Below are 27,711 nucleotides of genomic sequence, written 5' to 3' on the forward strand. Positions count from 1 at the left end.
AGGCGGCGCGGCGGACAGCCCCGGCGGCGGGGCGGGGGGAGTTATATTGCGGGGTCCTTCCTCGCTCACCCTGGTTCCTCTCGGAGCGGAGACGGCAAATGGCGGACTTTGATACCTACGACGATCGGGCCTACAGCAGCTTCGGCGGCGGCAGAGGGTGAGGCGGGCGTGCGCGGGCCCCGGCCGGGCGCGGGGGGCGGGCGGAGTCAGGGGTCCCGGGGCGGCGGCCTTCCCGCGCTCACCCGGAGTGGCGGGCGGTAGGGGCCCGGCTGGGCCCGCGGAGGCCTGGGAGAGGCGCCTGGAGGGCCGGGGCCTGGAAATGGCGCGCTCCGGGAGGGGGCGGCGGCGGTTAGGCTCCCCCGCGTCTTGCTCGCGGCGCAGATGCGTCCTTGTGTCTCCTGCCGCCGCCCGACGTGTCGTCTTTGCCCTGCCTCGGCTGCAGGGCCAGGCCGCAGCGGCACTGAGCGCCCCGGAGGACGAGTTCCCGCTTCCAACCCCATCCCCCAGTACGGCAGGGCCGGCGCGGGGCTCTGCTGCAACGCGGGGTGGGGGCCGCGGCCTGCCCCGCTCGGGTCTCGGTCGGGGTCCCGGTCTCCTGTGGTCTGCCTGACCTGCAGGCTCCCTGGCCTGCTTCGCCGGGAGGCTAGCGGACTGGGTAAGGTCGGGAGGGCGAGAGAGGGGTGAGTCCCTTCCCTTACGTGTGAAGCAGGGATTTGGCGGCTAGAGCTCGGGAATGGTCCGAAAAGAAAATACATAATAGCATTTTTTATTTTGCTGTCTCTTGGGTCAGAGTGCCTTATTGACAGGTGCTGCGTGCTTGCCGGCAGAAAATTTTTTATTTCTCCCTAGTTTCTCCTTCTGACCTGGAGAAGGAATCGCAGTTAGCCTCGTTCTGATTTTGGTCTTATACAGACTATATATGAGACACCTCGTTTAAAAGAGAAATTCTTGACTGGTGAATAATAAGCATATAGTGTTTAATTTCAGGAATCCGTACTAGGTTTTTGGTGTTTTTAATACAAGTTCCCTCATACAGAATTTAGAAGATAGGCTGTAAACATCTTGCTGTTTGTCAAGGACACACTTGGCCATTGTGTACTTTTAACAGAAAGGATTACTTTCCCAGGATAACACCACAATAGTACCTACTGAGGTGTCCAGTCTCCTGGGTTTCAATCCCAAAAGTATCTTTGTTTGGTGAAGAACGATCTTTTAATACCTTGGTTTGGGACTGGCTCAAACAAAGGCTTGTTTGGGTACGGGAGTGTACCTAATATTAATGACACTAGAACATGGAAGTTGGGGAAGGTGGAGCCACCTGTTATTTCAAAGAATATTTTATTTGCTAATAAAAAAGAAATAGATGTTGGATGACATGTGAAAGTATTGCCTTTGGGGTAGGTTTCTAGACATCAGATTTGCAGTTCAGTCATCTTGAAATTTAATAACTGGGATTTTTTTTCCCCAGTTTCAAGAAACATTTGGAAGTGCCCAGGAAAACGCTTAAACGGTAGTTTGATTTAAGGCAGATCCAAGGAGTCTTAGTTGGTTTGGGACTACAATAAGTTAGTCATATTATATTGAATCTGGGGTTTGGAGTTTGGTTTGAGTTTTTTTTCCTTATTCTGCCTTTTGACAGATTTGCCAAGTGTTCTGGTGACTTAAGGTGTTTGAGTCAGACTTTTAGTGGATGTCACATTTTGACAGTTGGGATGCTTTGAACAATAGCAAGTGGTCAGAATTCTCTTACGATGCTCTTCATTTCAAACATCAAAAGACAAAAAATGTTAGCCATGTGTCCAGATGTACTCCAAAACTGGTGTTAGAAAATAAGCTAGCCACTCTGCATCTCCTAAGCTTTTCTGATAAAAAGTCACTTTATTGTTAAAAATCTTCTATATCTGATCTTGTTGTTTTCCATTTGACTTCAAATCCCTATAAAACTACATGGGAAATAACTACTCAGATTCCTAAAAGTAGTTCTAAACACCTATTGGTGAGTTTGTGTGTTCATGTAAACAGTGTCTGGAGTGGGTCCAGAAACTTCACAGAGGACCAGGCATGCAGTGTTTGGTCTGGGCCGAAGCTTTCCTAGTCCAGCATCAATGTTAATTTTAATTTCGTTAGATCCGGAGTTATCAGTTACTGGTTTCTCTGAAATTTAGCAAGATAAAGTTGCTTTAGTTAATAACCTTCAGTGATAATTTCTACTGTTACGTGAATTAGGTTTTACGTCAACAAATGTCTCAGTGCTGTTTGCTTATGTTCAGATATAATGCTTAGGCATTTTAGAAGATTGTCACTTCCAGAAAGCCAGTCTTGCATTGCTGTGTTTGGTATTTTGTACCAAAAGATCTTCCCTCTAGTCTAAAACACCTTAGCTAAGTAAGAGATCTCAACTCTAGAGCGCCTGGGTGGCTCAGTTGGTTAAGTGACTGCCTTCGGCTCAGGTCATGATCCTGGAGTCCCGGGATCGAGTCCCACATCGGGCTCCCTGCTCAGTGGGGAGTCTGCTTCTCCCTCTGACCCTCTTCCCTCTCGTGCTCTCTCTCATTCTCTCTCTCGCAAATAAGTAAATAAAATCTTTTAAAAAAAATATTTAAAAAAAAAGGGATCTCAACTCTAAGCCACTTGGGTCACAGACGAAAGAAATAGGTTTGAAATGCACGGTCATAATCTAAAAACTTGACTTTAATACTTATACGTTCCTTGTAAGTTTATTTTGTAGTTGTATGTAGTAACCAGTGCTGTTGTCAGGAGCAATGTTAAGCTACTGCTTTATTTTCTCAACCTATAGAGGCATGTCCCCGGCAGCCAAAGAAGAGACCTGGGGACTGCATTGTTGCCCAAAAAACAAGTCCAATCAGAATTCCAAATTATGTAGTTGATTGTACTAGATCTGGAGTGTATTTGTTCTGCAGTTTGCTAAATTTTCTTTCCTAGGTTTTAATTTTTCATATGCCATTGGCGATTAAGTGGAGAGTAACAGTGATTTTTACATTTCTAACTACAACATGCTTTTGAGTGCTCCACCTAAAACTTTACATCAATGCTGAGAATCAGATTGGAACTTGGAGGTAGCAAGAATTGAGATTGCTGGAAATGGTACCAACTGAAAAGTAGTAAAACTACACATTTAAGTATATATCAAGTTCCAGTTCGGGGTGGGGGGGGGAATTGGAATTCTAACTTTTGAGTCTTTTAAGATTTAAGCTTGGCATCTCTGTCTAAATCTCTAAGCATATTTTAAGACTAGTAAGGGGAAAGCAGTGTATAAAAACAGTAGCTATTTGCACTGATCATGGTAGAATTTGTAAAAGTATTAAAAAGTGTATTTTAAAATCCTGTTTGCCTACCAAATGACAAGTAGTTTGGGGTTATTGTCATCTTCCTCTCCACTTCCTAATCTTCCAATGCTTGATTTTAAATCATTATCGTCTATGAAATACATGGTTTTACCAAGAGCCTCTGACACAGTTTGGGGAAAAGGCCTGGCTTTGGATTAGAATCAGGCAGACAGGACAGAGTTCAAGTGTCAGCTGAACCTTGAGCTACGAATTAGCTATGGGATCTGGAACAAGTTCCTTTACCTCTCTGAGTCTCATTTTCCCCACATGTAAGATAGAAACTTCTCTAAGGCTATTGGGAGTATTCAGTGAAATGTCTCAAGCATGCAGCACAGTGTCTGGTACGCTTAATAATTTGTAGCTCTTGATTTATAATTTTTTAGTTCTTAAAATATTTCCCCTGCATCAGTAAGAATGGGAAAAGTTCTGTTGAGTTAATGAGGGAGTTTTTACTTTCTTGGCTGTATTTCCTTTTTTTTTTTTTTTTCAAGATTTTTATTTATTTATTCATGAGAGAGAGAGAGAAGCAGACTCCCAAGGAGCAGGGAGCCCGATACGGGACTCAATCCCAGGATTCTGGGATCATGACCTGAGCCGAAGGCAGACGCTCAACCATCTGAGCCACCCAGGCGCCCCTCTTGGCTGTATTTCTAAAGCCAAATAAGCAAAATCTATTCAGTTTATAGGTATAAAGCATTTGTTCTTGAAGGTTATTGGTTTGTTACAGAATTTATGCTTGGAATATTTAGTGTAAGTGCTTCTGAGATTTCTAAAAACTTTCTTAATATTTCTATTTGAAATTAACCTTTAGTGTTCTGGGAGGACATCACGCAAATTCAAGTAGTCTTCCCAGAAACTTGGAACATGTAAAACATTGGTGCGGGAGGGGTATCAGTCCTAGTTTAGACTCCCATCATCCAGTTTCCAGCTTCCCCTAGAAATAGAAGAGAGGATTGGGTAGGAGAACATGTCATGCCTCTGCATTTCATTTGTACAGCTGGTTAGACGTGCATACTCAGGCCACGAAATAAATGATTGCTTGATTTTGATAGAACTTAACAGCTGTAAGACCTAAGTTGTCTTTTTTAATTGAATGTCCCTGGTTCTTTGAAGTTTTCCCCATGTCATGATTTCTAAAATGTTCTTGATGGGACCCTCTGGATATGCTCCAGTATGTTGATGCTCCATTGAAAACATGGCACTTCCAGTTAAGCCTTGTATTCCAGTATGGGGTACATGGTACCTATAGAGTACAGGGTACATAGTTCAAATGGATTCTTTACCAGTGCATGATCTTGTAACATGATGGATTGGTTATTATTATTATTATTATTGAGTTATGCAGATCTTCCAAATGTTGGCACATTTCATTATACAGTATCAAAAATCATGTTTATTAATATCACCATTGATTTTATCAGAAAAATTTCAGATATTGTGAGGCTGTCAAGCTCATGTTGATGGATACAAGTTTTCTAAAATTTTATTTTTTGCTTAAAAGCCCAGTCTGCATTTTATCATTGGTAACAGATACTGTTAGTTTTCCTTCTTTTTTTAAGGATTTTGTTTATTCATTTGAGACACAGAGAGGGGGAGAGAGCATGAACAGGGAGAGAGGCAGAGGGAGAGGAAGAAGCAGGCTCCCCGCTGAGCCAGGAGCCAGATGCGGGGCTCGATCCCAGAACCCTGGGATCAGGACCTGAGCAGAAGGCAGATGCTTAACCATCTGAGCCACCCAAGGCACCCACTGTCTTCCTTGAAGTGACAGGCTCACTTCATTTTCAAGAAAATGTCTGCCTAGGGGGCACCTGGGTGGCTCAGTCCGTTGGGCATCTGGTCATGGTCTCAGGGTCCTGGGATCCAGCCCCAGGTCAGCCTCCGAGATCAATGGGGAGCCTGCTTGTCCCTCTCCCTCTTCTGCTCCCCCGGCTTGTGCTCTCTCTCTCTCAAATAAATCTTTTTTTAAAGATTTTATTTATTTACTTAACAGAGAGGGAGAGACAGCGAGAGAGGGAACACAAGCAGGGGGAAGTGGGAGAAGAAGCAGCAGGCTCCCCGCTGAGCAGGGAGCCCGATGCAGGGCTCGATCCCAGGACCCTGGGATCATGACCTGAGCCGAAGGCAGACGCTTAACGACTGAGCCACCCAGACGCTCCTCAAATAAATCTTTTAAAGAAAAGGAAATGTCTGCCTAATACGTAAGTCTGAATAACCATAGTTTGTCAGTTCTTCAGGTAAAAATGGTGTTCCATGAAAAAAATACCTAGTTCAGCTTGTAACTCACTTGCCCAAGTGTTTTCCTAGAGATATCCATCACATTTCTTTTTTTTTTTTTTTTTTTAAGATTTTATGTATTTGAGAGAACAAGCGGAGGGGAGGGGCAGACAGAGGGAGGGGGAGTGAGAGAGAGAAGCAGACTCCCCGATGAGCAGGGAGCCCGACCCCAGGACCCTGAGATCATGACCCGAGCTGAAGGCAGACACTTAACCGACTGAGCCACCCAGGCGCCCCTAAACATCATATTTCTATAAGCCACAGAAGTGTTTGGCCCTATTTTGAAACATGGGATATTAAAAAGTGGGTCAAGATTTAATAAAATTAATCATTTTTACTGCTTTATCAACATTGTTTTTTGAAGCTTGTTGGCTTCCTTCTGTCTTTGCAAATACTGCATGATGAAGCATGAGTAATAGTGCAGTTTGGTGCCCCTGCCTTGATTTATGCTGGGATCAAGTGCAAGATCAGTGCAGGTCTCAGGATGTAGCTGCTAGTCAGGGACTGAAGGACTGTTCAATGAGAGGTGTGGCTCTGCAAGGCAGAGCTAGAACTAAAGAAAAGTACATGTTAGTATGCTTTCACAGACTGGAAATACAAAGGAGTGCTCCTTGAGCTGAACAGCTTTCTGTTACAGAGGAACATCAGTGGGTCTAGATTAGGCTGGAATTACCAGTTGCTTGTTTTATGTGACATTTAAAAATGAATCTGAACATTTTCATACATAAAACAGAGGCAGAGACTAGTATATTGAACCCATGTAGCCATTCCCCAATTTCATTTTTTTTCCGGGGGGGGTGTGTGTGTGTAGTAAAATAAATCCATAAAATTTACCACTTTGACCATTTCTTCTTTTTTTAAGATTTTTTTATTCGTTTATTTTAGAGAGAGTGCACTAGAGCAAGCAGGGGGAGAGGGGCCAGACTCCCCACTGGGCACCTGAGCCCAGTGTGAGGCTCAGTGTCACGACCCTGGTATCAGTACCTGAACTGAAATCAGTCAAGAGTTGGGTGCCCAGCCGACTGAGCCACCCAGACACCCCTGACCATTTTCTGACTGTACAGTTCGGTGACACCATGTTGTGTCATCGCCACCGCTGTCTTGTTTCCAGAACTTTTTCATCATTCCCAAACAAACCCATTAAGCAGCTCTTACTCATTTCCATTCATTTAATAACTTTATAAACCTTTTTTGCTGTTCCTCTTTTCATCTGTCTTCCCCATTGTGGGGGAGGATAGAATAGTTTAAAGCCAATTGCAGCCATCCTTTCATTCTTTCTTAAAATACTTTAAACTTGAGTATGTGTTTCAAACTGATCAGGGGTTTCTTGATAACCACCAGTTTTTCTATCACCCAGTTCATGTTCAGTTTTGCGCAGTTGCCTCAAGGATTACGTCATAGAGTTGGCTTATTTGAATCTGCAAAAAATTTGATTACAGAACATTTAAAGCACAAAAGTAGAGTCTAGTATAATGACACACCTCATGTGCCCATGACCCACTTTTTCAAGGGACCACTTTTATTTCCTCTGTACCTCCTTGAGCCACCTTCCTCCCATACACTCCTGGATTATTTTAAAGGTCACATTTCATTTTATTTCAGTGGAAGTACTTCAGTATGAGTTTCAAAGGTACAGACTCTAAAAAATGTGACCACAATATTATCACATCCAAAAACTTCCCAATAAATATTTTGATTTCTCTAATTAGCTCGTACATTTTGATGTACAACTGATTTGTTTGAATCAGAACCAGACTTTGCACATGGCTTTTGGTTGACATGCCCACTAAATCTCCTGATAGATTCCTCCATTCTTTCTTGGTTGTTGTTAAGTAGGGGGGCAGTGTAGCTTCTTTCTAGGTACTTTTAAAGCATTTAATTTTTTTTTTTAAGATTTTATTTATTTATTCGACAGAGAGAGACACAGCAAGAGAGGGAACACAAGCAGGGGGAGTGGGAGAGGGAGAAGCAGGCTTCCCGCGGAGCAGGGAGCCCGATGTGGGACTCGATCCCAGGACCCTGGGATCATGACCTGAGCCGAAGGCAGATGCTTAACGACTGAGCCACCCAGGTGCCCCTAAAGCATTTAATTCTTGCAATTGCCATGTGTAAGGAAGCTAGAAGTTGAATTTGATATTAGCAAAAATACTTATTAGTAAAGTACAAGTAACTTAAATTTTTATGATTTTTCAAATATTTTTAATTTTATTAAAGTGTAATTAACAGGGCGCCTGGGTGGCTCAGTTGGTTAAGCAACTGGAGTCCTGGGATCCAGTCCCGCATCAGGCTCCCTGCTCAGCGGGGAGTCTGCTTCTCCCTCTGACCCTCCCCCCGCTCATGTGCTCTCTCTCTCTCATTCTCGCTCTCTCAAATAAATAAGTAAAATCTTTAAAAAAAAAAAGGTGTAATTAACATACAGTGTTATATTCATGGTTTTTCAGATATTAAGTGAAGAAGAGAAGAACTGTTAGCTTTGTATGCCTTTGAATTCTAGATCTTAACTGGTGGTCTGTCTGTGGCATTTTGTACTTCTCTAAATAATTGAAACTTGTAGGTTATAAATTGACCATTGCATAAAAATGTGAAGTTTTCTTTAAAATGAATTGGAGCTGGCACGCCTGGGTGGGTCAGTCGTTAAGCGCCTGCCTTGGGCTCGGGTCATGGTCCCAGGGTCCTGGGATCGAGTCCCACATCGGGCTCCCTCCTCCATGGGAAGCCTGCTTCTCCCTCTCCCATTCCCCCTGCTTGTGTTCCCTCTCTCACTGTGTCTCTCTCTGTCAAATAAATAAATAAAATCTTTAAAAAAATAAAATGAATTGGATCTGGTAGGATGTGGCATGTCCAATCTCAAATAATAAGCGTTCTAATTTAGGAAAAAAGAACCCTTGGCTTATCAAGTTGAAAACTAATCCATAGAAATAGTTTACATCATAGCTTCAAGACAGATGTCTTTCGTGGCAGTATTCTCTGAGGACCAATAAACAGCTTGAGGTTTAAGTTTTTATTTCCTCTGAAAAATCTGGAACTTTGGATTGAATAACCTTTTGCACCATGTGAAGTTACTAAATTAATAACCCATTTATTTGCTTTCATTAATGTGTGGGAGTCCAAAATCTTAGTACATTATAAATGCATTTTTGCCTACTAAGACAAATTTTCTAAAAGACCATGTAAACCAGAAGTCCCCCTTGTGTTTGCTGTTCTCCTGTCAGAAGGCTTTCAAACTGCCTGTTCTGTCCTGTCCTGTTGGTAGATAATGAAGTCAATTTATTACGGGTCCTGACAAACTTTCTTAAAGATGAAATGGAATAGAGAATCGTGTGTGTTATGCGTTTATAGCCTTACCAGTTGGGCAAGCTTTTTGTTATTTGTATAGTTATTATGTAGTCAGATATATATGTGTACATGTTTTTAGTCATGTTGGTCACAGCCAGAAATGTTTTCATCTGCCTTCCGCTCGGGTCATGATCTCAGGGTCGTGGGATCGAGCCCCATGTAGGGCTCCCTGCTCTGCGGTCTGCTTCTCACTCTCCTCTGTGCTCTTTCTCTCTTTCAAATAAATGGATTCTAGGAAGGAAGGAAAGAAAGAAGGAAGGAAGACACTTAAGTACCTAATTGAAGAGGTCATCTAAATATATGTAACTCTCATGTTTTCAAATTTTTTTCCAAATACAATACTCGTATTAGTGGAAGGAGTTATTTGTGATCCTAAGAGTAGTTGCTAGGTCTGTGTCTTCATTCTTTCCACCCCTGCTAATGTAATAGTTCTGAAGATAAGACCAAATTCCTGCCTGAGAACTACTTTGCATTTCCCTGCAAGGCTTTTTTTTTTTTTTTTTTAATCCTACAGATGAGATGGGTTTCTGAAGATAGCATTCAGAGCGGAAAAGAGCCGCTTGAAATAGGGTTCATTAAAGAATTCACCATCGATCCTGTCCCCGCCCCCAGCGTTGATCAGAAACGTTCAGAGGCTTTCATGCCTATCCTATGGTAATGCCAGGTATCAAGAGAAAGGGGTTTAATTCTGAATGCTGATTGGAGGCCTTGGAGAATGCGTACATTTAGCAGCGGGAGATCTACTTGGAAATAAAATGCTAGTGTTTAAAAACCTAAGCTACAACTAAAATGTCACATGGCCTTGGATGGGGTCCTGGAACAGAAAAAGAACATAAGGTAAAAAGGAGATCTGAATAAACAACTTTAGTTTAGTAATGTATTGATCTGGGTTTAGTGATTTTAATCAATGTATTTGTAAGATGTTAGTAATAGGTAAGGCAGGGGCGCCTGGGTGGCTCAGTCGTTAAGCATCTGCCTTCGGCTCAGGTCATGGTCCCAGGGTCCTGGGATCAAGCCCCGTGTCGGGCTCCCTGCTCCGCGGGAAGCCTGCTTCTCCCTCTCCCACCCCCTCTGCTTGTGTTCCCTCTCTCTCTGTGTCTCTCTCTGTCAAATAAATAAAATCTTTAAAAAAAAATAGGTAAGGTAAATCAGTGTATGTGAAATGAGGGCTTAGCTTTTGAGAGTTCAGCCTTTTTTGGTTATTTTCTAGAAATCAGGTAGGTTTCTCATTATGACTGAACTTTTTTTCTTTTCTCCTTTTATGCATGTTTAGTGGACTTTGTTGCTTACTTGCAGTCTTTCTGTGATTTTTCTTTTTTTTTTTTTAAGCCCAACTAGGGGCTGGAACTCAAGACTCTGGGATCGAGACCTGAGCTGAAATCGAGTCGGATGCTTAGGCAACTGAGCCACACAGGCTTGACTTTTATATGAGATCCAGCATGTTGAACAACATAATCTACCCTAGTAAGCGTTTCTGGATGGCCATGGAAGACCAGAGTTGTTGATCAGCCCTAACACTGCTATGTCCCTAACCTAGAAGTAATAGAACACCTGATGTTGCAAATACCAGAGAGAGGTTAATGCTCTGTACTGGGTATCTTGGCATTGGTCTTGAATTTTCATGAGTGGCAGCAACAGGGCTTCAATTCTGTGTAGCTTCTGATGGCACCTAGAGATCTTTATAAAATCCTCTCCCAGAACATAGCTTAGCATGAGTCCTCCCTTTCTCCTTATCTTTTATACTTGGGAAGTAAGTCTGGGGCACTTACTGGATCTAATCCCAGCCCTAATACCCTCTACTCTTATCTTGTTTCTTACAGTCCCCCTCCCTCCAGGCTCTTTTCCTCCTACTGGTCTGTTTATTCCCAGTTATGTCTGGTTAAGAGCTCAGGGTTTCCCTGTGTGCTTTGGGACCGTGGAGTTGCGGTTCCTGTCGCTCTACCCTGCAGAGACTGCTCTCGTGGCCGTCTTCCGAATTGTCTGCAGTCCTTTGCTTGGGATGTGGTTTCTCCTTTCCAGATGCCTGGACCCCCTCAGTTGAATTATCGGCTCCTTAAGGGCAGGGACTGAGTCTGAGGTGTGAGCCCTCTCTACGGTGCTCTGTACTTCATAGACCTTGCACATATTTAGTCGATTTGAGGGAAGAAAAGTGATTTGTCTCTAAAGGATTTTGGTCATCCTTGGAGTTGAAAGATTTCCTGAGTTACTGAGAATGTAATGTATTACTTTAAAACTTGCATATGTTGTTTTAAAAATCAGTGGACTGTCCCTAAGGGATAGTCCAAAGCAGCAGTCAGTGAGCAGGGAGGATCATTGGGGGAGAGGGGACAGCTGTGGCCTGCTGCCTTGTTCATCTCTTCCTGCGGGAGCAGCATGACCTTGAGCATGTTTAGACTTCCCTATAATGTTTTAGAATTCTTATTAAACTTTTATAAAGCAATCAGGATTTATGAGGTGTTTTTATGGTCAGTTTAAACTTTATAAAATAAAGATTTGAAGTATTTGTGCAGTTACGGACGACAGGCAAAGAGGTAATTTGGAAGAGGTCCTACACCAAGCCTAAGGCGTCAGATGAGTCTTCTCTCCGTTATTTTTAACATGTTCTAGAAAGTGTTTTTGTGTAACACAGCTTGTTCAAGTAGAGGATAGTCCCCTGTAAACTGTAGCGTCAGAGGTATCCTAGGACTTCTAGCTCAGGATTTCCTGGCATTGGGGGTTTTTTTATTCGGCGGGCTGCTAACAGGATGGATCATTCTATGACATGCACGTGTGCTCTCTGGTTTGCCTCCTTCACCCTTGTCCCTCAAGTTGCTGGCATACTGTAGACTCCCACTTTTCTAACGTTGTAACTGTTGGAGCCAGTAAATTGGAATCTACCTAGAGGTCCCCCGTCACGCTGCACTAGCCGCCCTGGCGTGTCTTCAGTGAACTACTCACTGACAAGCTGAAGCACACTTACGTCCCATAGAACTGACTACGTCAGATCAGGTAGTATTTAGGGTGACTGCAGTGATTCTTGGAAAAAGTCTGGAATAGTAAGCCACTGGCAGTTTTGTGAGGCCCAGGTGAAGTGAGCAGGTTAATGGGCTGGGTTAGCTGTTCCCACATCTCTAGCTTTTAAAATACTGCTTGCCTGGGACGCCTGAGGGGCTCAGCAAGGAACCTGCTTCTCCCTCTGCTTGTGTGGCGCGCTCGCTCTTGCTCTCACTCTCTGACAAATAAAATCTTTAAAAAAATAAAATACTGCTTGCCTGAAAAGGGATTCTCCCATCTTCCCAAAGCCAGGGCTTGCTTCTTATCCTACTGCATTCTTCGCCGTGTCCCTGTCATCTGATTAGCACAGCCGCCCCGGGGCAGCAGTCGCTATCTAGGCTCACCTGGCTCCTTGAACTCAGCCCGGACCCTGCCGCCTTTGGCCTGTGTCCAGCATCCTGAGGAAGAGCTTGTGTAAATGTTTCACGCGCCCTTTGTGCAAGCCTTCTTACCTCCGTTTTCCTGATTTCATCAAACGTACACCTACTGAATTTATCAGTTTTCCATCCTCACCTTTACCTTCAATTTTTTAAAAAACCAGTGTAGCTTTTTGCCGTGTGTGTGTGTGTGTGTGTGTACATACACAAACGTACTGCATGAATGCCCATAGAGTTATTTGTGTTTATATGTACTGCTAACTTGTGAGCTGCTTGAGGACAGAGGACTGTTTTCTGCCTGATGTGTAGTAAATGTTGAATAAGTGAATTTAAGGTTATTAAAATTGTAATTCATCCTGTTTTGACAGTTTTCCAAATGTTTATACTTAGGCCATATCTTACATATTCAGTGTTCAGTCTCAAAGAGTATCTTACTGAAAATATTTTAGGGTTTAGGGGTGCCTGGGTGGCTCAGTAGGTTAAGCAGCCAGCTCTTGATTTCAGCTCAGATCATGATCTCAGGGTCATGGGATTGAGCCCAGTCTGCTTGAGATTCCCTGCCCTTCCCTCTGCTCTTGTGCGTGCACACACGCTCTTTCTCTAGTAAATCTTTTAAAAAAAAATATAGGAGCACCTGGGTCGCTCAGCAGGGAGCCTGCTTCTGCCCCCCCCAATAAATAAAATCTTTAAAAAATATATTTTAGGGTTTAAGGTTATTGAGATAAGAACAGTGGTGTTGCAAAGAGTATTGAAGTGCAAAAATAAGTCTATTTACTAAACTTTGTGGGGCAGGGGGTGGAGAGTGGGAGCAAGTAGAATGCAATTCTGGAAAACAAAACAGGATTTCTTTTTTTTTTTCTTTTAAGATTTATTTATTTATTTATTTGACACAGAAAGAGAGAGAGAGAGAGAGAGACACATACACACACACAGCAAGAGAGGGAACACAAGCGGGGAGGGGAGAAGGAGAAGCAGGCTTCCCGCCAAGCAGGGAGCCCGATGTGGGGCTTGATCCCAGGACCCTGGGATCATGACCCGAGCCAAAGGCAGACGCTCAACGACTGAGCCACCCAGGCGCCCCCAAAATAGGATTTCTTATCTGGAAGAATTTTTTAAATTTTATTATGTTATGTTAATCACCATACATTACATCATTAGTTTTTGATGTAGTGTTCCATGATTCATTTGTTTGCATATAACACCAAGTGCTCCAGGGGCGCCTGGGTGGCTCAGTCCGTTAAGTGTTTGCCTTCAGCTCAGGTCATGATCTCAGGGTCCTGGGATCAAGCCCCGCATCTGGCTCCTTGCTCAGCGGGGAGTCTGCTTCTCCCTCTGCCTGCAGCTCCCCCTGCTTGTGCTCTCTCTCTCTCTCCCTCTCTGACAAATAAATAAAATCTTAAAAAAAAAAAAAAACCACCCAGTGCTCCATTCAATACATGCCCTCTTTAATACCCATCACCAGGCTAACCCATCCCCCCACCCCTCTCCCCTCTAGAACCCTCTGTTTCTCAGAGTCCATAGTGTCTCATGGTTCGTCTCCCCCTCCAATTTCCCCCCCTTCATTTATCCCTTCCTACTATGCCTTTTTTTTTTTAAGATTTTATTTATTCATTTGACAGAGAGATGAGACAGCGAGAGAGGGAACACAAGCACGGGGAGTGGGAGAGGGAGAAGCAGGCGTCTGGTCAAGCAGGGAGCCGGATGTGGGGCTCGATCCCTGGACCCTGGGATCATGACCTGAGCCGAAGGCAGACGCTTAACGACTGAGCCACCCAGGTGCCCCCCCCCTTTTTTAACATATAATGTCTTTGTTTCAGAGGTACAGGTATGTGATTCATCAGTCTTACACAATTCACAGCGCTCACCATAGCACATACCCTCCCCAGGCACCCCATCCCTCCCACCCCCCACCACTCCAGCAACCCACAGTTTGTTTCCCAAGATTAAGAATTCCTCATATCAGTGAGGTCATATGATACACGTCTCTCTCTGATTGACTTACTTCGCTTAGCATAATACTCTCTAGTTCCATCCACGTCATTGCAAATGGCAAGATTTCGGGGGGGGTTTGATGGCTGCATAATCCATTGTATGTGTGTATATATATATATATGTATATATACACACACTACATCTTCTTTAATCATCTATTGATGGACATCTTGGCTCTTTCCACAGTTTGGCTATTGTGAACATTGCTGCTATAAAGATTGGGGTGCATGTACCCCTTCAGATCACTACATTTGTATTTTGGGGGTAAATACCCAGTAGTGCAAAGGCTGGGTCGTATGGTAGCTCTATTTTCAACTTTCTGAGGAACCTCCATACTGTTTTCCAGAGTGGTTGCACCAGCTTGCATTCCCACCAACAGTGTAGGAGGGTTCCCCTTTCTCCGCATCTTCACCAACATCCGTCGTTTCCTGACTTGTTAATTTTAGCCATTCTGACGGGTGTGAGGTGGTATCTCATCGAGGTTTTGATTTGGATTTCCCTGATGCCGAGCGATGTTGAGCACTTTTTCATGTGTCTGTTGGCCATTTGAATGTTTCTTTAGAAAAATGTTCATATCTTCTGCCCATTTCTTGATTGGATTATTCTTTGGGTGTTGAGTTTGATAAGTTCTTCATAGATTTTGGATACTAGCCCTTTATCTGACATGTCATTTGCAAATATTTTCTCCCATTCTGTCGGTTGTCTTTTGGTTTTGTTGACTGTTTCCTTTGCTGTGCAAGAGCTTTTTATCTTGATGAAATCCCAATAGTTCATTTTTGCCCTTGCTTCCTGGAAGGAGAATTCTGAGTCACTAAACTTAAAAAAATTTAGCCACCTAAGAATTAGGTCATGATTTGGTTCTTCTGCTAAAAATGTGTCTTAAAGAATGATATTTATCCCAGGAAAGATGGGGAATCTCTTTTATGATATTTCTAGCAAAATACGGATCAAGAACTAAGTTACTTTCCATGACTTGTATTGATGCTTGCCCTGCAAAAAGGACGACTTTGAGCAGATCTTTGTTGTGAGGAGACTCCTTTAAAATGAGTTTTAAATATCTCCATAAAAAGAAACACCACCTCTCTCTTTTGAATTTATTTTCCTCCTGTGTTCTGCAAACACTGCACATTTTCAAATCCACAGTGGACACTGTTAGAGTCACGAGGTTCATGTTTGCTTTATCTTTAGGGGTGCCTGCACACACATCCTTTATGCTGAACCCTCTGGGCCACTGCTAAGAACAGGGCCATTCTAACCGCGGTATCAGTTACCACTCCTCAGAAATCGAAGGCTGATGAAGTGATAGCTGTACATAAGTTCTCCCATCTGTTTTCTTTCATAGCTGTTTGTTCCAGGATCAAAGGTGACATGTAGCATTGGTTGTCGTGTTTCATTGGTCCCCCATGCCTTTTTTGTCTTTCGTGATTTTCTTTTTTAAGATTTTATTTTATTTATTTGACAGAGAGAGGGAGAACGAGAGAGAGAACACAAGCAGGGGGAGTGGGAGAGGGAGAAGCAGGCTTCCCGCAGAGCAGGGAGCCCGATGCGGGGCTTGATCCCAGGACCCTGAGATCATGACCTGAGCTGAAGGCAGTCGCTTAACCGACTGAGCCACCCAGGCGCCCCTTTCGTGATTTTTTGATACATTTGAAGAATCCGTGCCAAAACACAAGGCACGTAGTGTGATTTTGTCAGTTACCTGGTTAACATGGTGACTGCTGGGTCCATTGATGAGCCTTGCCTGAATCAGCCCCTGCTGCTTTGGTGGGTACAGAGTAGTGATTTTCTTTCTTTCTTTTAAGATTTATTATTTGAGAGCAAGCGAGCACAAGAAAGGGGGAGGGCAGAGGGCAAGGGACAAGCAGACTGACCACTGAGCGCAGAGCCTGATCCAGGGCTCCATCCCAGGACCCTGAGATCACAAGCTGAGCCAAAGTCAGACACTTAACCGACTGAGCCACCCAGGCGCCCCAAGAATAGTGATTTTCTACTTAATGTGACTCCTTCTACATTTATTAGTTGACATTCTTATTAATGTAAAGAAGAGCTCCCCTTCCCATTCATTCATTTTAATAGACTTTTTTAGAGCAATTTTAAGTTCACAGTAAAATTGATCAGAAAATACAGTTTCCAGGGTCGCCTCGGTGGTTCAGTTGCTTGAGTCTCCAACACTTGGTTTCCCCTCAGGTCATGATCTCAGGGTCAGGAGATCGAGCCCTGTAGGGAGTCTCTTTCCCCTCTTCTCTCCCCCCCTCTCCCCCTCACTAGATCTTGCTCCCTCTCTCAAATAAGTCTTTGGGCAGGGGGAGAAAATACAATTCCTCTGTTCGCCCTGCCTTCTCTCTCTCTCTCTCTCTCTCTCTCTCTCTCTCTCTCTCTCACACACACACAGCATAGGTGGTGGCCTCAGCACCTACACCAGAGGAGTACGTTTATTACAGTCCATGAACCTACACTGACAGTGTCATTAGGGTTCACTCTTGGTATTACACATTCTGTGGATTTTGACAAATATATAATGGCCCCAAATTATTTCTTAATTATCTATAAAGCATTTTGAGTCTCGATTGTAAGTGCGTTGACACTGGTAATTGTTACCCCACCCATGTGTACCGTGTGTCAGTGTATTAGGCGCCTTATATTTGTTATTTCTCAGTAACTTAAGCTCTGTGTTTATTAACCCAGTTTTACAAATAAATAAAGCTTAGAAAAATTGAGTAACTCCTCACGGTCACATGGTGGAGTAAGTTTGTGGCTGAGCTGGGATTCAAACCAGAACCTCTACAAATTAGCAATGAGATGTGGTAGAGTCAAGGTCCTGCCTTTGCCACTTTTGAGCCCCGTAACTGTAGACACGTAACCACTTCTTGTTACCCGGGAGGACTTGGCGTTGAGGATTAGTAATACACATTTGAGGACAGGTGAAGTTGTGCATGGGCAGTGATGGAGAATAGTATGTACATAGCACTTGCTGTACAGAATCTAAAATTTTTATTAGAGCATTCGTATTAGCCACAGCCTGACAGTAGCAAGAAGCAGGTGTGTTATGAATGGGTCAGCTTCAGCAGCTTTAGAAGGTCTTCCTGAATACAGTGTGCCAACTCTGGATGGTCCATTTCGACATGTATGAGGATGACCAGGCATGAGGGGGAGGGTGTTTGTTAAGGTTTAGGATGTAAACATTTTGTAGATATGGAGTCTACGTAAATAGGTAACCAGCTGTACAAGGAGGGTATATTCTGTTTGGATTTGAATTGCCAGGGAAATGTACGTTTACATAGATTCTGTGTTTCCGTGGACATTTCTGTCACCAAAAAATAGGCACCCTGGTCATGAACGATATTTTGGCATACTCTTGATAATTTCAAGATGTTATCGTACATTCAAGTGGAGTGACACATGGGTGGTGCGGCTGAGCGGAAGACGTTTTCCTTGTCTCTGCTCTGGGGCGAGTAGACTTGAACCCTGTCTGTTTCCCCTCCAGGTCCCGCGGCAGTGCTGGCGGCCATGGTTCCCGCAGCCAGAAGGAGCTGCCCACCGAGCCCCCCTACACAGCATATGTAGGAAATCTACCTTTTAATACAGTTCAGGGCGACATAGATGCTATCTTTAAGGATCTCAGCATAAGGAGTGTGCGGCTAGTCAGAGACAAAGACACAGACAAATTTAAAGGTGAGTTTGGGAGAGTCCTACTGTGTGTTACCGTGCGGGGGTCGGAACCAAATGTTCGGAAACCAGAAGGCTCCAGTTACGAAAGTGTTTTACATATTTGTCTGTCTGAGTAGCTGAAATAAACATGGCCCTTCAACCCATAGGCTTTTAGTTCTACTTGGGGGAAAATGTTTCACACATGATCTAATTTGTATAAATGTGCCCAAGTCAGTCTTCTGTTTCCCTGACCCGTCTATCCTGTCTGTGCCAGTCACGGAGTTCCCTGGGAGGGAAATGAACAGATAAAACGGAGGACTTTGCAGGTGCATTTCACCTTGGCCCGACTCATGGCATTTTTCTTTGTTTTCCTGTAATCTAGGTATTTGTATAGAATTCAAAAGAGAACCTACTACATATTGTCACTATACCTTGGTGACTTTAGAGCGTGTGGGGGAGAGGGTTGGCTCAAATTTCAGATAAAGTTAGTGTCTATAGATTAGTCTCTTTAGGGCACTTGAGCAGGGAAGCCGTAAGAAAGAAGAATCCTACCAGCATTATCTCCTGGCTTTCAAGATTCCCTGAGGGGAAATGTGCTCCCTGTTTGAGGGCATGGTGCAAGGTACAAGAGCATTTGGTTTACATTATTTATCCAGAAGAACACCCAGGAAAAGTACAGAGTGACGTCCGGTGAGGAGAGGTATGAGAAACCTCAGTTTCGCTCATCTGAACAGTTCTGTGTGTATAGGTGGTACTTTTCTCATTATGAAAGTTTTTTGGCTTTAGAACCTGAAGCCTTGTTATAATAAGCGCCCAAACAATGAAAACAAACATATCCGTTCAGCTTGTGAAAGTAAGGCCCACCCACTGTCCCTGCTTGAGGCACCAGGAGTTCCAGGCTTCAGGGGAAAGGGCAGGGGGCAGCCTTTGGGCTGAGTCCATAGAAGCAAGTTTTAGTTTATCTCCTAGAGGGTCATCCTCAGTTTTGGCAGCTCTGAAGGGTGAGGTGGGTGAGTGGGCTTTTGTTGGCCTCTTTGAACCTGCAGGGTGGTTTCCTCAAATACTCTAGACATTGAATCCATTTAGCGGGGAAGGTGGGGGCTTTCCAGCCAAATGCAAAAGTGCATTCTTTTTGTAAGTAGTTGGTGAGCAGATGGTGAACAGGACGAGTTTGGACCCAAGCCTTCGGAGCACTTGCGGTCTAGTGGGCTTTGAAGGTGAAGTGTAATCACCACACAGGATGGGGATATGCGGGGTGGAAGGGCCTAGTACAGGGCGCAGCGTAAGCATATCGGGGCAGGGGGTGCTTAACCCAGATTTAGTCTCCAGGCGGCAGGGAAAGGGCGTGGAAAGAGTGTTGGAGGTAGAGGAAGAAGCTAATGCAGAGGTTCGAGGTGAGAGAAGGTACGGTTTCCTCTGCCTGGAATGTTCTCCTGTTTGCAGGCCTGTGTCAGAATCCAGCATCAGGGACACAGGTTGTCGGTAACATGTGCTTGAGCCTAGACTATTTGTCCTTTAATTAGCATCCCAAGGAGGATGCTCTTGTTACTGAGGGTGTATTTTTTAGCTTTATAAAGCAGATTTTATACCAGCTACCTGAGTAGTAAGTAGTAGGCACCCTCAGCCTGTTCCTTCAAAGCATGTTTGGTATTGGATTTGAAATCTGTGTCTTAAAGCCCCAGTTGGGTTATATATATTAAAGTCAAAAGTCAGAACTAACAGCTCTTCACAATGACCCAGGAAAGATTTGAATATTATGGTTAAAACTCATAAAAAGAAAGCTTTATAAAAACACAGCTGCCAAATATTCCAATGCCTCTTTGGCACTTTCTGACAGTATAATTGAGAGGAAGGAATGCCAGTCAGGTATTTTCTATTTATCACGAAATAGTCTCTCTTTTAGGTTCTACTAGTCTACTGTCCCCTAGATGCAACAAGAGTGGGGAAATGGACCAGAGGGGGATTCCCACCGTGTCTTAACCCAGAATTCCTTGAGGAAATTGGGGTTTGTTTCTCTTACAGGATTCTGCTATGTAGAATTTGATGAGGTGGATTCCCTTAAGGAAGCTTTGACATACGATGGTGCAGTAAGTATCTTCAGGTTTTCTGTATCATGTTAGAAGTTGAGATGTTTATTTCTTGCCAATACTTACACTATTTTCCCCTTATCGTTAGCTGTTGGGTGATCGGTCACTTCGTGTGGACATTGCAGAAGGCAGAAAACAAGATAAAGGTGGCTTTGGATTCAGGAAAGGTGGACCAGATGACAGAGGTGATTGGTTCTTCTAAAACTGAACATAAAACTTCCTGTATGCCCACTAATTACAACTCTCAAAGGTTATTAGTAGAACTGTCTCACAAGTCTGATAGGGAGCTTTTAAAACACATGTAAAAATCTTAAGAGAGAATGGATAGTGCTTCTGTAAGCCTGGGGTTTTTTGTTTTGTTTTGTTTTGTTTTGTTTTTTCTATTGGCAGCAAGAACTCTTAACAATTCCTGTGAACTTCTCATGAGTTGTCCATCTTTCCGATGAATTTTTCCATGTTTGTGCAGCAAGGTAATGGTACGACCTCAACTTTATCTTTTTTGTGTATCCTCAGGAATGGGTGGCCCTGGAGAATCTAGAGGTGGATGGGATTCCCGGGATGACTTCAATTCCGGTATCAGCATTTAAAATATTGCCACTTACCTTTTTCAGTGGCCTTGCTGCTGTTGTCCATTTGTTGTGAGTAGCCTGGCTGGACCGCTCCTTTAGCTCATTGCACAGATGAAACTGTCCTGGAAGGTCCCCAGGCATGCACTAAGCTTCTGTTGGGACCTGAGTGTTTGGGGTAGGACTTGAGGGGCTCCCTACTGTGGGCAAGGTAGGCTCATCCACCATCTTGTCTTACCTTGCCTCGGCCTACAGTTCTCATCTGGGCCTTCAGCTCAGGAATCCCCTTGGCGATGCTAGTGTGCACGGTACACATGGAAGCACTGATACTTGTAGAAATAGCGTGGAGGTTTTGGAAGCTTACAAAAAGCCTCGTCGCTGTGGTTCTTGGTGGCTCCCTCTTGCATGGTTGAAGTCCTGGTGACCAGGGTTTCTTTTCTTTTTTTCTTTTAAAGATTTTCTTTCTTTATTTGACAGAGAGAGACACAGCAAGAGAAGGAACACAGGCAGGGGAAGTGGGAGAGGGAGAAGCAGGCTTCCGCAGAGCAGGGAGCCCAATGCGGGGCTCGATCCTAGGACCCTGGGATCATGACCTGAGCCGAAGGCAGACACTTAACGACAGCCACCCAGGCGTCCCCCCAGGTTTTTTCTTGAAGGGCATGGAACCTCCTATCCCTTCATGGTGGACATGATCCACTTTAGTATTCCTTTTCTTAACTGACCAAGGCAGCCTGTCAGGTGCCTCCCTGTCTCACCTCAGGAGGTCAGTTTGCATGTCAGTCCTTTGCTTTGAAGGGTTGATCTCCTAAACAGTCCTTAAACTCTTTACGTTGTTTTTTTGTTGTTGTTTTGTTTGGGTTTTTTGCTTTTTTTTTTTTTTTAAGTAAAAGTAGTTCATATATGTTATAAAAATGGCCATTGTAACAGAAAGGTAAAACCATGAAAAACAAGTCTGTTATTTTTCCTATAAACTCTGCGCTCTCCTCCATTGTATAAGACGATACCATCAGCACCCCCACCCACCCTGTGTCACCCTCCCCCTATCAAACCAAATTCAGCATAAAGTATTTGGTAAGTATGGGAAGTAGGACAAGCTGTTGTAGGCCAAAATTCTTAAAAAACTCTTTTCAGTACTACTTTAGCTAAACAGATGACTGCTTATGTCTGTTGACTAACTCAGTTCTTAAGAGTCCTATAGCCAGTCAGAAATGAGCTTATTCATAAAAGTACAGTGTGATCCAGTAAGCCTGTAATTTTATGTATAAGCTGGTCTCTGATTGAAACATGCAGCAGATGTCTTCTCAGAGTCAGTCCAGGTGCAGTTGTTAGTGACCTGAGGAGTGGCGGTCTCAGACCTGCCAGTTTTGAATTCCCGGTACTGGAGGAATAGCACTTGAGCTTACAGCTCTGGAAATGCGGAAGTAACCCAAGGAACGGTTGCCTTAGTTGGGCTTTTACTCTCCGGAGCTGAGTACACAGCCAGAGGCTACCTAGACACCAGCCAGTTCCGGTGTCCCCTGCAGGGTTTTGGTGGTTTCTAAAATTACAAGTGCCCACGTGGTGGGGTTAATGCCTATATACGTTATTTGTGAAAATACATCCTTTTTGCTCTTTAAAAGAATGATGCTATTTTTAAAGTGATACACGCTCGTTATAAAAAAAAAAAAGATTCGAGCAATAACAAAAAACACAAAGAAGAAAGCAAATAAAGTCCCACCACGTGTTAAACTAAACTTTGTGAAAAAATGACCAAAAAAAAAAAAAAAAACCTTAGAAGGTTCTCATGAATGCTGTGCCTCCTAAAAAATCTCAGACCTTGCTTTTCCCTCATGATCTTCCCCTGCTCCTCTCATAAGAGATTTTGCAATGAGGTTGTCACTTGCTATTAATGTGCACTGCTTTTTTCCTCTACCAAACTCTGCGTCGTGCACCTGGACAGGGCAGCAGCTGTGTTTATCTGCCTTGTCAGTCAGTGTGAGTGTGAGCTGATCTATGTTACACACTGGTAGCAAGAATTATTCGCTTGGGGAAGTAACTTCTATACCCACACAGAAAAGCACACTTCTTAGTTTATTGGGGGAAAATGTCAGGTTAAATGTTTGAATACCAGTTAACCTCATTTAACGAACAGTGTGGGCTCTGGTTCAAAAGATTCTGTAAAGAACCTTACACCCGACCGTATGCTTCCCAGTGTGTTTTCCCCAGCTCTGTGCTTCTGTTGGCCTGGATCTTTTTGAAATTGTTTTCATTACTTGTTTTGTTAAAATCGGTATTGTCCAGTTCCATTTCTGAGCTGGGTTTCAGATAACTTGATCTCTTCCCAAATTCTTTGGCCACCCTTGCAAACAGAGCAAGTTCTCCATATTCGAGGGAGTTAAGTTTAAAAGCACTGAGAACACCAGATGAGCAGACACCACAAACCATTGCTCCTAGGGGGAAACAGCAAGGTCAGAGTCCTGTGAGTCTCTGGTCACAATGTTTTTGTCAGTCAATCGGTAACATACCTTCTTGGGTGATTTCTGTTCTAAAGACACATTATTTCATGTATACTGTTGATTCAGCTGACTGGGAACTCAGGGCCAACCGCACTAGACCCAGATGGAGCTTAACTAATGCGCATTTCCTGGATAAGGCACAGGACAGCCTTCTTGCACTTATTAGGAAGACCTGGGGACTCTTCAGCGCTCTGTTCTGGGGCCATTTTAAACAGTGCAGTCGCCAAGGAAAAGCACAAAAGCAAAAAACCTGGCACCTAATAGATTGAAAAGACACTTACAGTCTGAGCTGAAACAAGAAGCTGACTGTTGCTTCGTTCAACCTTAGCTGCAAAACACGCATGTCAGGCGACTCCCGTCTTCTGCTGCTCTGCGCATGTCTGGAAAAGCATACGTGCTAAAAGTACTGATTTTAGGGTCACGTAGAGATGCTGGCGAGTAGACAAAATTGGCAGATAGGAAGTCTCTGAGTAATGGGGGTCAGACCACATATAAAGTATTCCGCGGGCTCAGGATTCTTCTTACAGATAGATTCTTCTGGAGCTTTGAGCGATGGCACCATCCTTGGAGTAAAAGTAGCCACCTTTGGGGGCTGAGAGGGGGCAGGCTCATTTGTTTGACTACAATTTTATTTCTTAAATTTTTTCCGAGAGTAAACTCTCACTTCAGTGGTCTGTACTGTTAAAAGGCTCGAACCCCCTCTAAATGGAAGTCTTTTCAGTGAAATACGAAACTGAAGAAAACTTAAGGTTCTTAAATTAAAGCCTATGGAGAAAATCATCTTCACCACCCAGACGAGCATCATCACACTCTTCAGCACTCGTAATGAGGCGCAGTTTACTCTGGTAATGGTTTTGGCAGAGACCCTAGGAATGGGGAGAAAGCCCTTCCTCTCGTTCACAGCAGGAGAGGTGGTGCAGGTTGGGGGTGAGGCGTGCCCCCCCCCCCGAAGGGAGTGAGCCCTGCCACATACACACGGGTGCTTGACTCAGACCCACACCTGAGACACAGCAGAGACACAGACGGGGGTGTCACCCAGAGGTGGCATCGTGTTTTTATTTTGTCGTCATGTCTGGTTTTCTCTTGGGTTTTGCTGGAACTTTTAAATTTCAGGTTTATCCTTTTACTAATTAGAGGTTTATATTAGGAGACGGAATAAAATGGGCTTTGAAGATTTTTGTTTTGTTGTAAACAAGCCTTATTCTAGTCTTATGTAATGTTTTCCTCCTCCCTTTTTCTGCAACGTTTAAATGGCTCATTTTATTTTTCTCTCCAAAGAAATGTTAAAAGTCTGTTATAACTGAGATTACCCAGCACATTCCCATTGGACTCCTTGCAGTGCACTTTATTTCGCAAAAGCTTCCGATGTTTGGACGAACTAAAGAATTTCAGATCCAACTGTCTACACCGGCTGCACGGTCGGCTTTGAGACAGCAGCTTAAAAAGTAATCCAGTGTCCTCTTCCTTCTTCAGGCTTCAGGGATGACTTCTTAGGAGGCAGGGGAGGGAGTCGCCCCGGTGACCGGCGAACAGGCCCCCCAATGGGGAGTCGGTTCAGAGATGGCCCGCCCCTTCGAGGGTCCAATATGGACTTCAGAGAACCGACAGAAGGTATGGCGCTGCTTTCTCACTGCAGGAAGTCTTGTCCTGGCACACCAACCGTACCCACCCCCCCATGCCTTCTCGTGCCCTGGACAGTGGCTGCTGTGGACCACCCCTTAGTCTTGAGGACGTTTACCTTTGTTAAGAGTGTTTGGGGGTGGGTAGGTCTTCGAGGCCGGCTTGCTAGTTAGAAAGCGGGCTGGGTTACAGGGGCTGCCATCAGTTTGGTCATTTCACCCAGATGGGGAAGGGGGTCCCCGTTCTTTATAAACCACACTGGTTTTTCTCCCGCAGAGGAAAGAGCACAGAGGCCACGGCTCCAGCTGAAGCCTCGAACAGTTGCAACGCCCCTCAATCAAGTAGCCAATCCCAACTCTGCTATCTTCGGGGGAGCCAGGCCCAGAGAGGAAGTCGTGCAGAAGGAGCAAGAATGAGCTTGCGGTTGGGAGGGAATGGGGTGTGGGGGGAGTTAGCGCGAGACCACAGCCTGGCCAGCCCCCTGGGCCGGCGGTCCTGCAGCCACCATTCCTGCGCCTGACCTTTGTCCTCCTTTCTTACAACGGAAACACAGAGCTTGTGAGCGCATGTCAGCAGTTAACAAGTGGTTTTTAGTACATTCTTGGCTTTGCTGAACCTATCTAGTGCCTGTCTCGTGCTTTTTTTTTTTTCCCTGCTACTCCTTCCCCCTTTTCCTTCTGTCCTTTCTCCTTCCTGCTCCTTGTTTCCTTCCAGTACATGAGTGTCTCCCGAGGGACAAAGGCAGCCACCTATGGGCGTTCTTTGGATGGAGGTGCTGCTCCATTTTTCTCCTTCGCTTTCTCTCTTTACTTTAGACGCACTGGCCAGACCCAGTTGTTTCTTTGATTTTTCTCAGCGTTTTTCTTCCGACCTGCATGTTGAGTTCTGTATTGCTGTGGCTTCCAAGGGGGGAAAAAGAAGAAGGGGTGGGGGAAGAAAATGGGAAAAGAAGTCACAAATTGGATAGTATCTTGTTTTTATTCCACTGTGATCAACGTACAGAATTTGAGGCACCTTGTTTTCAAAACAAGGATAAAGGTATCTGTTGATCCTTGCAAATTCCTTCCTATCCCTATTTATAAGCAGCCCTGTCTCTGCTACTCCCGCCCCGAATGGATTATTCAAGCAGAAGAGGCTCTCATTTCAAACGTGGAACCCGAAAGAAGCGGGTAGTGGTGTGAAGTGTCGGAGAAGACCAGCGGAGCGCACCGCTGTGTTCACACCCGCTAATGTCGCTCTTTCAACACATCGTGCACACTGGTTCCCTCCTCCCTGGCCGTGGTAGAGGCGCCTCTGGGCGGCTGGGTGCAGAAAGCCTCCGACTGGTCTCCTTTCCGCCAGCCAGGGTGCTCTGGGGGGGACTGAAGGGCGGTGGTGGCAGAGCTGCGCCCGGGCTGCCCCGACTGCGTGGATGCAGCTGCTCCTCCAGTCCCTGCTACGTGTGGATCCCACATCTCTCCCTTGCGTTTATCTCTCTGTTCCTTGGTGTAACAGTGAGCTACTGTGCTTCCCACCTTCCCTGGATTTTATAATGAAAATGGGCCTACAACCTGGCACTTTACTGTTTCGCTTGACGAATTGATTTTACTATGCAGAGCTGTCAGGGACTCCAGATAGCTGGCAGGTGGCTGTCAGTCACCGGGTCTCCTCTTTGGGCAGGGCTGCTCGTTGCCACACAGCGCGTTAGGCACTTCCCCAGGGGTGGGGTGCGGGGGTTGCTGGGCCGAGGCTTTTGGGCTGGAACACCTGTGTGTGAACAGCTTCGTTCTGCCGCTCCGGGCCGCAGGGAGGAGGGCCCCGTGCGTGGGGGGGGGGGGGAGTGTCTGCGGGGTGCGGCCCGGCCTGGGCAGTGCCGCATGCTGGGCCATTGCTCGTCCCTGGCCGGCCTCCCTGGCTCTCTGTCCCAGGGTCTCAGCAGCTACAGAACTCTGTCTCCTCTCCTTCCTTCCCCTGCTACCTCTGCTTCTGAAATAAGAACCATTTGTGTGACACCAATACTTAACTTAAGAAAGACATGCATTATGTGGTTGTAATCAAACCTGATGCTTTCAGATGACCTACTTACATCTTCAATGGGGGAAAGATTAAGAACAAAACAAATTCATCTAAACTTCTGGGCCATCCAGTTGACTTTTAAACGTAAGAATGGAATTCCAAACACTTCACACATTCAGCTATATGACAGAAAGGAAATCTATGGATACGGTATTTTGTGAATGATCTTTTAAATAAAAGAAAACCTTACGTAATATTTAATGCTTGTCCTTATTTTTGAGTTCTTTTTAGCTGCCCTCACGTGAAATTGCGCAATCTTAAAGTTGAGAAGCAGCACCCGAATCTCGCAGAAAGGCCTACGGCTGCAGTGAGACAAGCGTCTTGCTTCTGGAACTTACAGGCCTCGTGAAATTATTTTCAGAGCCAGTGATGATTAGAAACAGCACACCGGGGTCTTCCTGCCTTTTCTTCTCTCATTTCCTAAAAATGTGACTTTCTGAACAGACCTTGCATACACAGGTGTGGGGCCATAGTGTTTGGGTTTTAAAGGCACTTTCTCCCCCAGAATGGAAGGTGTGCGTGCTTTTAATAAGTGCTTATTTTTAGCAGAAATCTAGGTGCTCTTGGGGACAGTGGTGGGTGCTGCTTCATGGCACGCAGATCATGTGTTGTCGGGAGGCGCTGCTGGGTGGTTGTGTGGCCCAGTGGACAAGGTGCAGGGCTTTGCCGTGTCTGGGAGAGGCCCGGCTGGCGGGGACGGTGGTGGCAGAGGACCTGGCACCGTGCAGGATTTGCTTACTGGGAGGTGAGCCTTGACTGTGGCTTACCCTGCAGGGGGAGGGTGGGGAGGGCAGGCGTGGCTGTTCACTTGGACCGCTCCCCTGCCGAGCCTGGAGGAGAGGACTCGGTGCCTGCTGGTGTTTCCTTTAAGGGAGAGGGTC

General features: G+C 44.8%; 1 protein-coding gene across 2 annotated transcripts; it reads left to right on the plus strand.

Annotated features, from left to right (window-relative positions):
• Positions 1-27,031, plus strand: EIF4H (eukaryotic translation initiation factor 4H). 2 transcript variants are annotated; one of them, XM_025864579.2, is made up of 7 exons: positions 1-157; positions 17,844-18,031; positions 20,030-20,094; positions 20,183-20,279; positions 20,608-20,667; positions 24,629-24,766; positions 25,052-27,031. In XM_025864579.2, exons 1-7 carry the CDS (start codon positions 99-101, stop codon positions 25,189-25,191), a joined length of 747 nt encoding a protein of 248 aa, XP_025720364.1. In that variant the 5' UTR covers positions 1-98; the 3' UTR covers positions 25,192-27,031. The 2 variants fall into 2 exon arrangements, with proteins under 2 accessions (XP_025720364.1, XP_025720365.1); XM_025864580.2 differs by lacking the exon at positions 20,608-20,667.
• The last annotated feature ends 680 nt before the right edge of the window (positions 27,032-27,711 follow it).

Source organism: Callorhinus ursinus, unplaced genomic scaffold, assembly GCF_003265705.2.
Source record: "Callorhinus ursinus isolate GAN/ISIS: 27379988/994484 unplaced genomic scaffold, GSC_fseal_2.0 scaffold55, whole genome shotgun sequence".
In the NCBI taxonomy this organism is placed as follows: Eukaryota; Metazoa; Chordata; class Mammalia; order Carnivora; family Otariidae; genus Callorhinus; species Callorhinus ursinus.

Coding starts and splice junctions, on each gene's coding strand:
- EIF4H (XM_025864579.2), top strand. CDS start 99: ATGGCGGACTTTGATACCTACGACGATCGGGCCTACAGCAGCTTCGGC. Junction 20,095..20,182: donor CTTTGACATACGATGGTGCA/GTAAGTATCTTC, acceptor CCTTATCGTTAG/CTGTTGGGTGATCGGTCACT. Junction 24,767..25,051: donor CTTCAGAGAACCGACAGAAG/GTATGGCGCTGC, acceptor TTTCTCCCGCAG/AGGAAAGAGCACAGAGGCCA.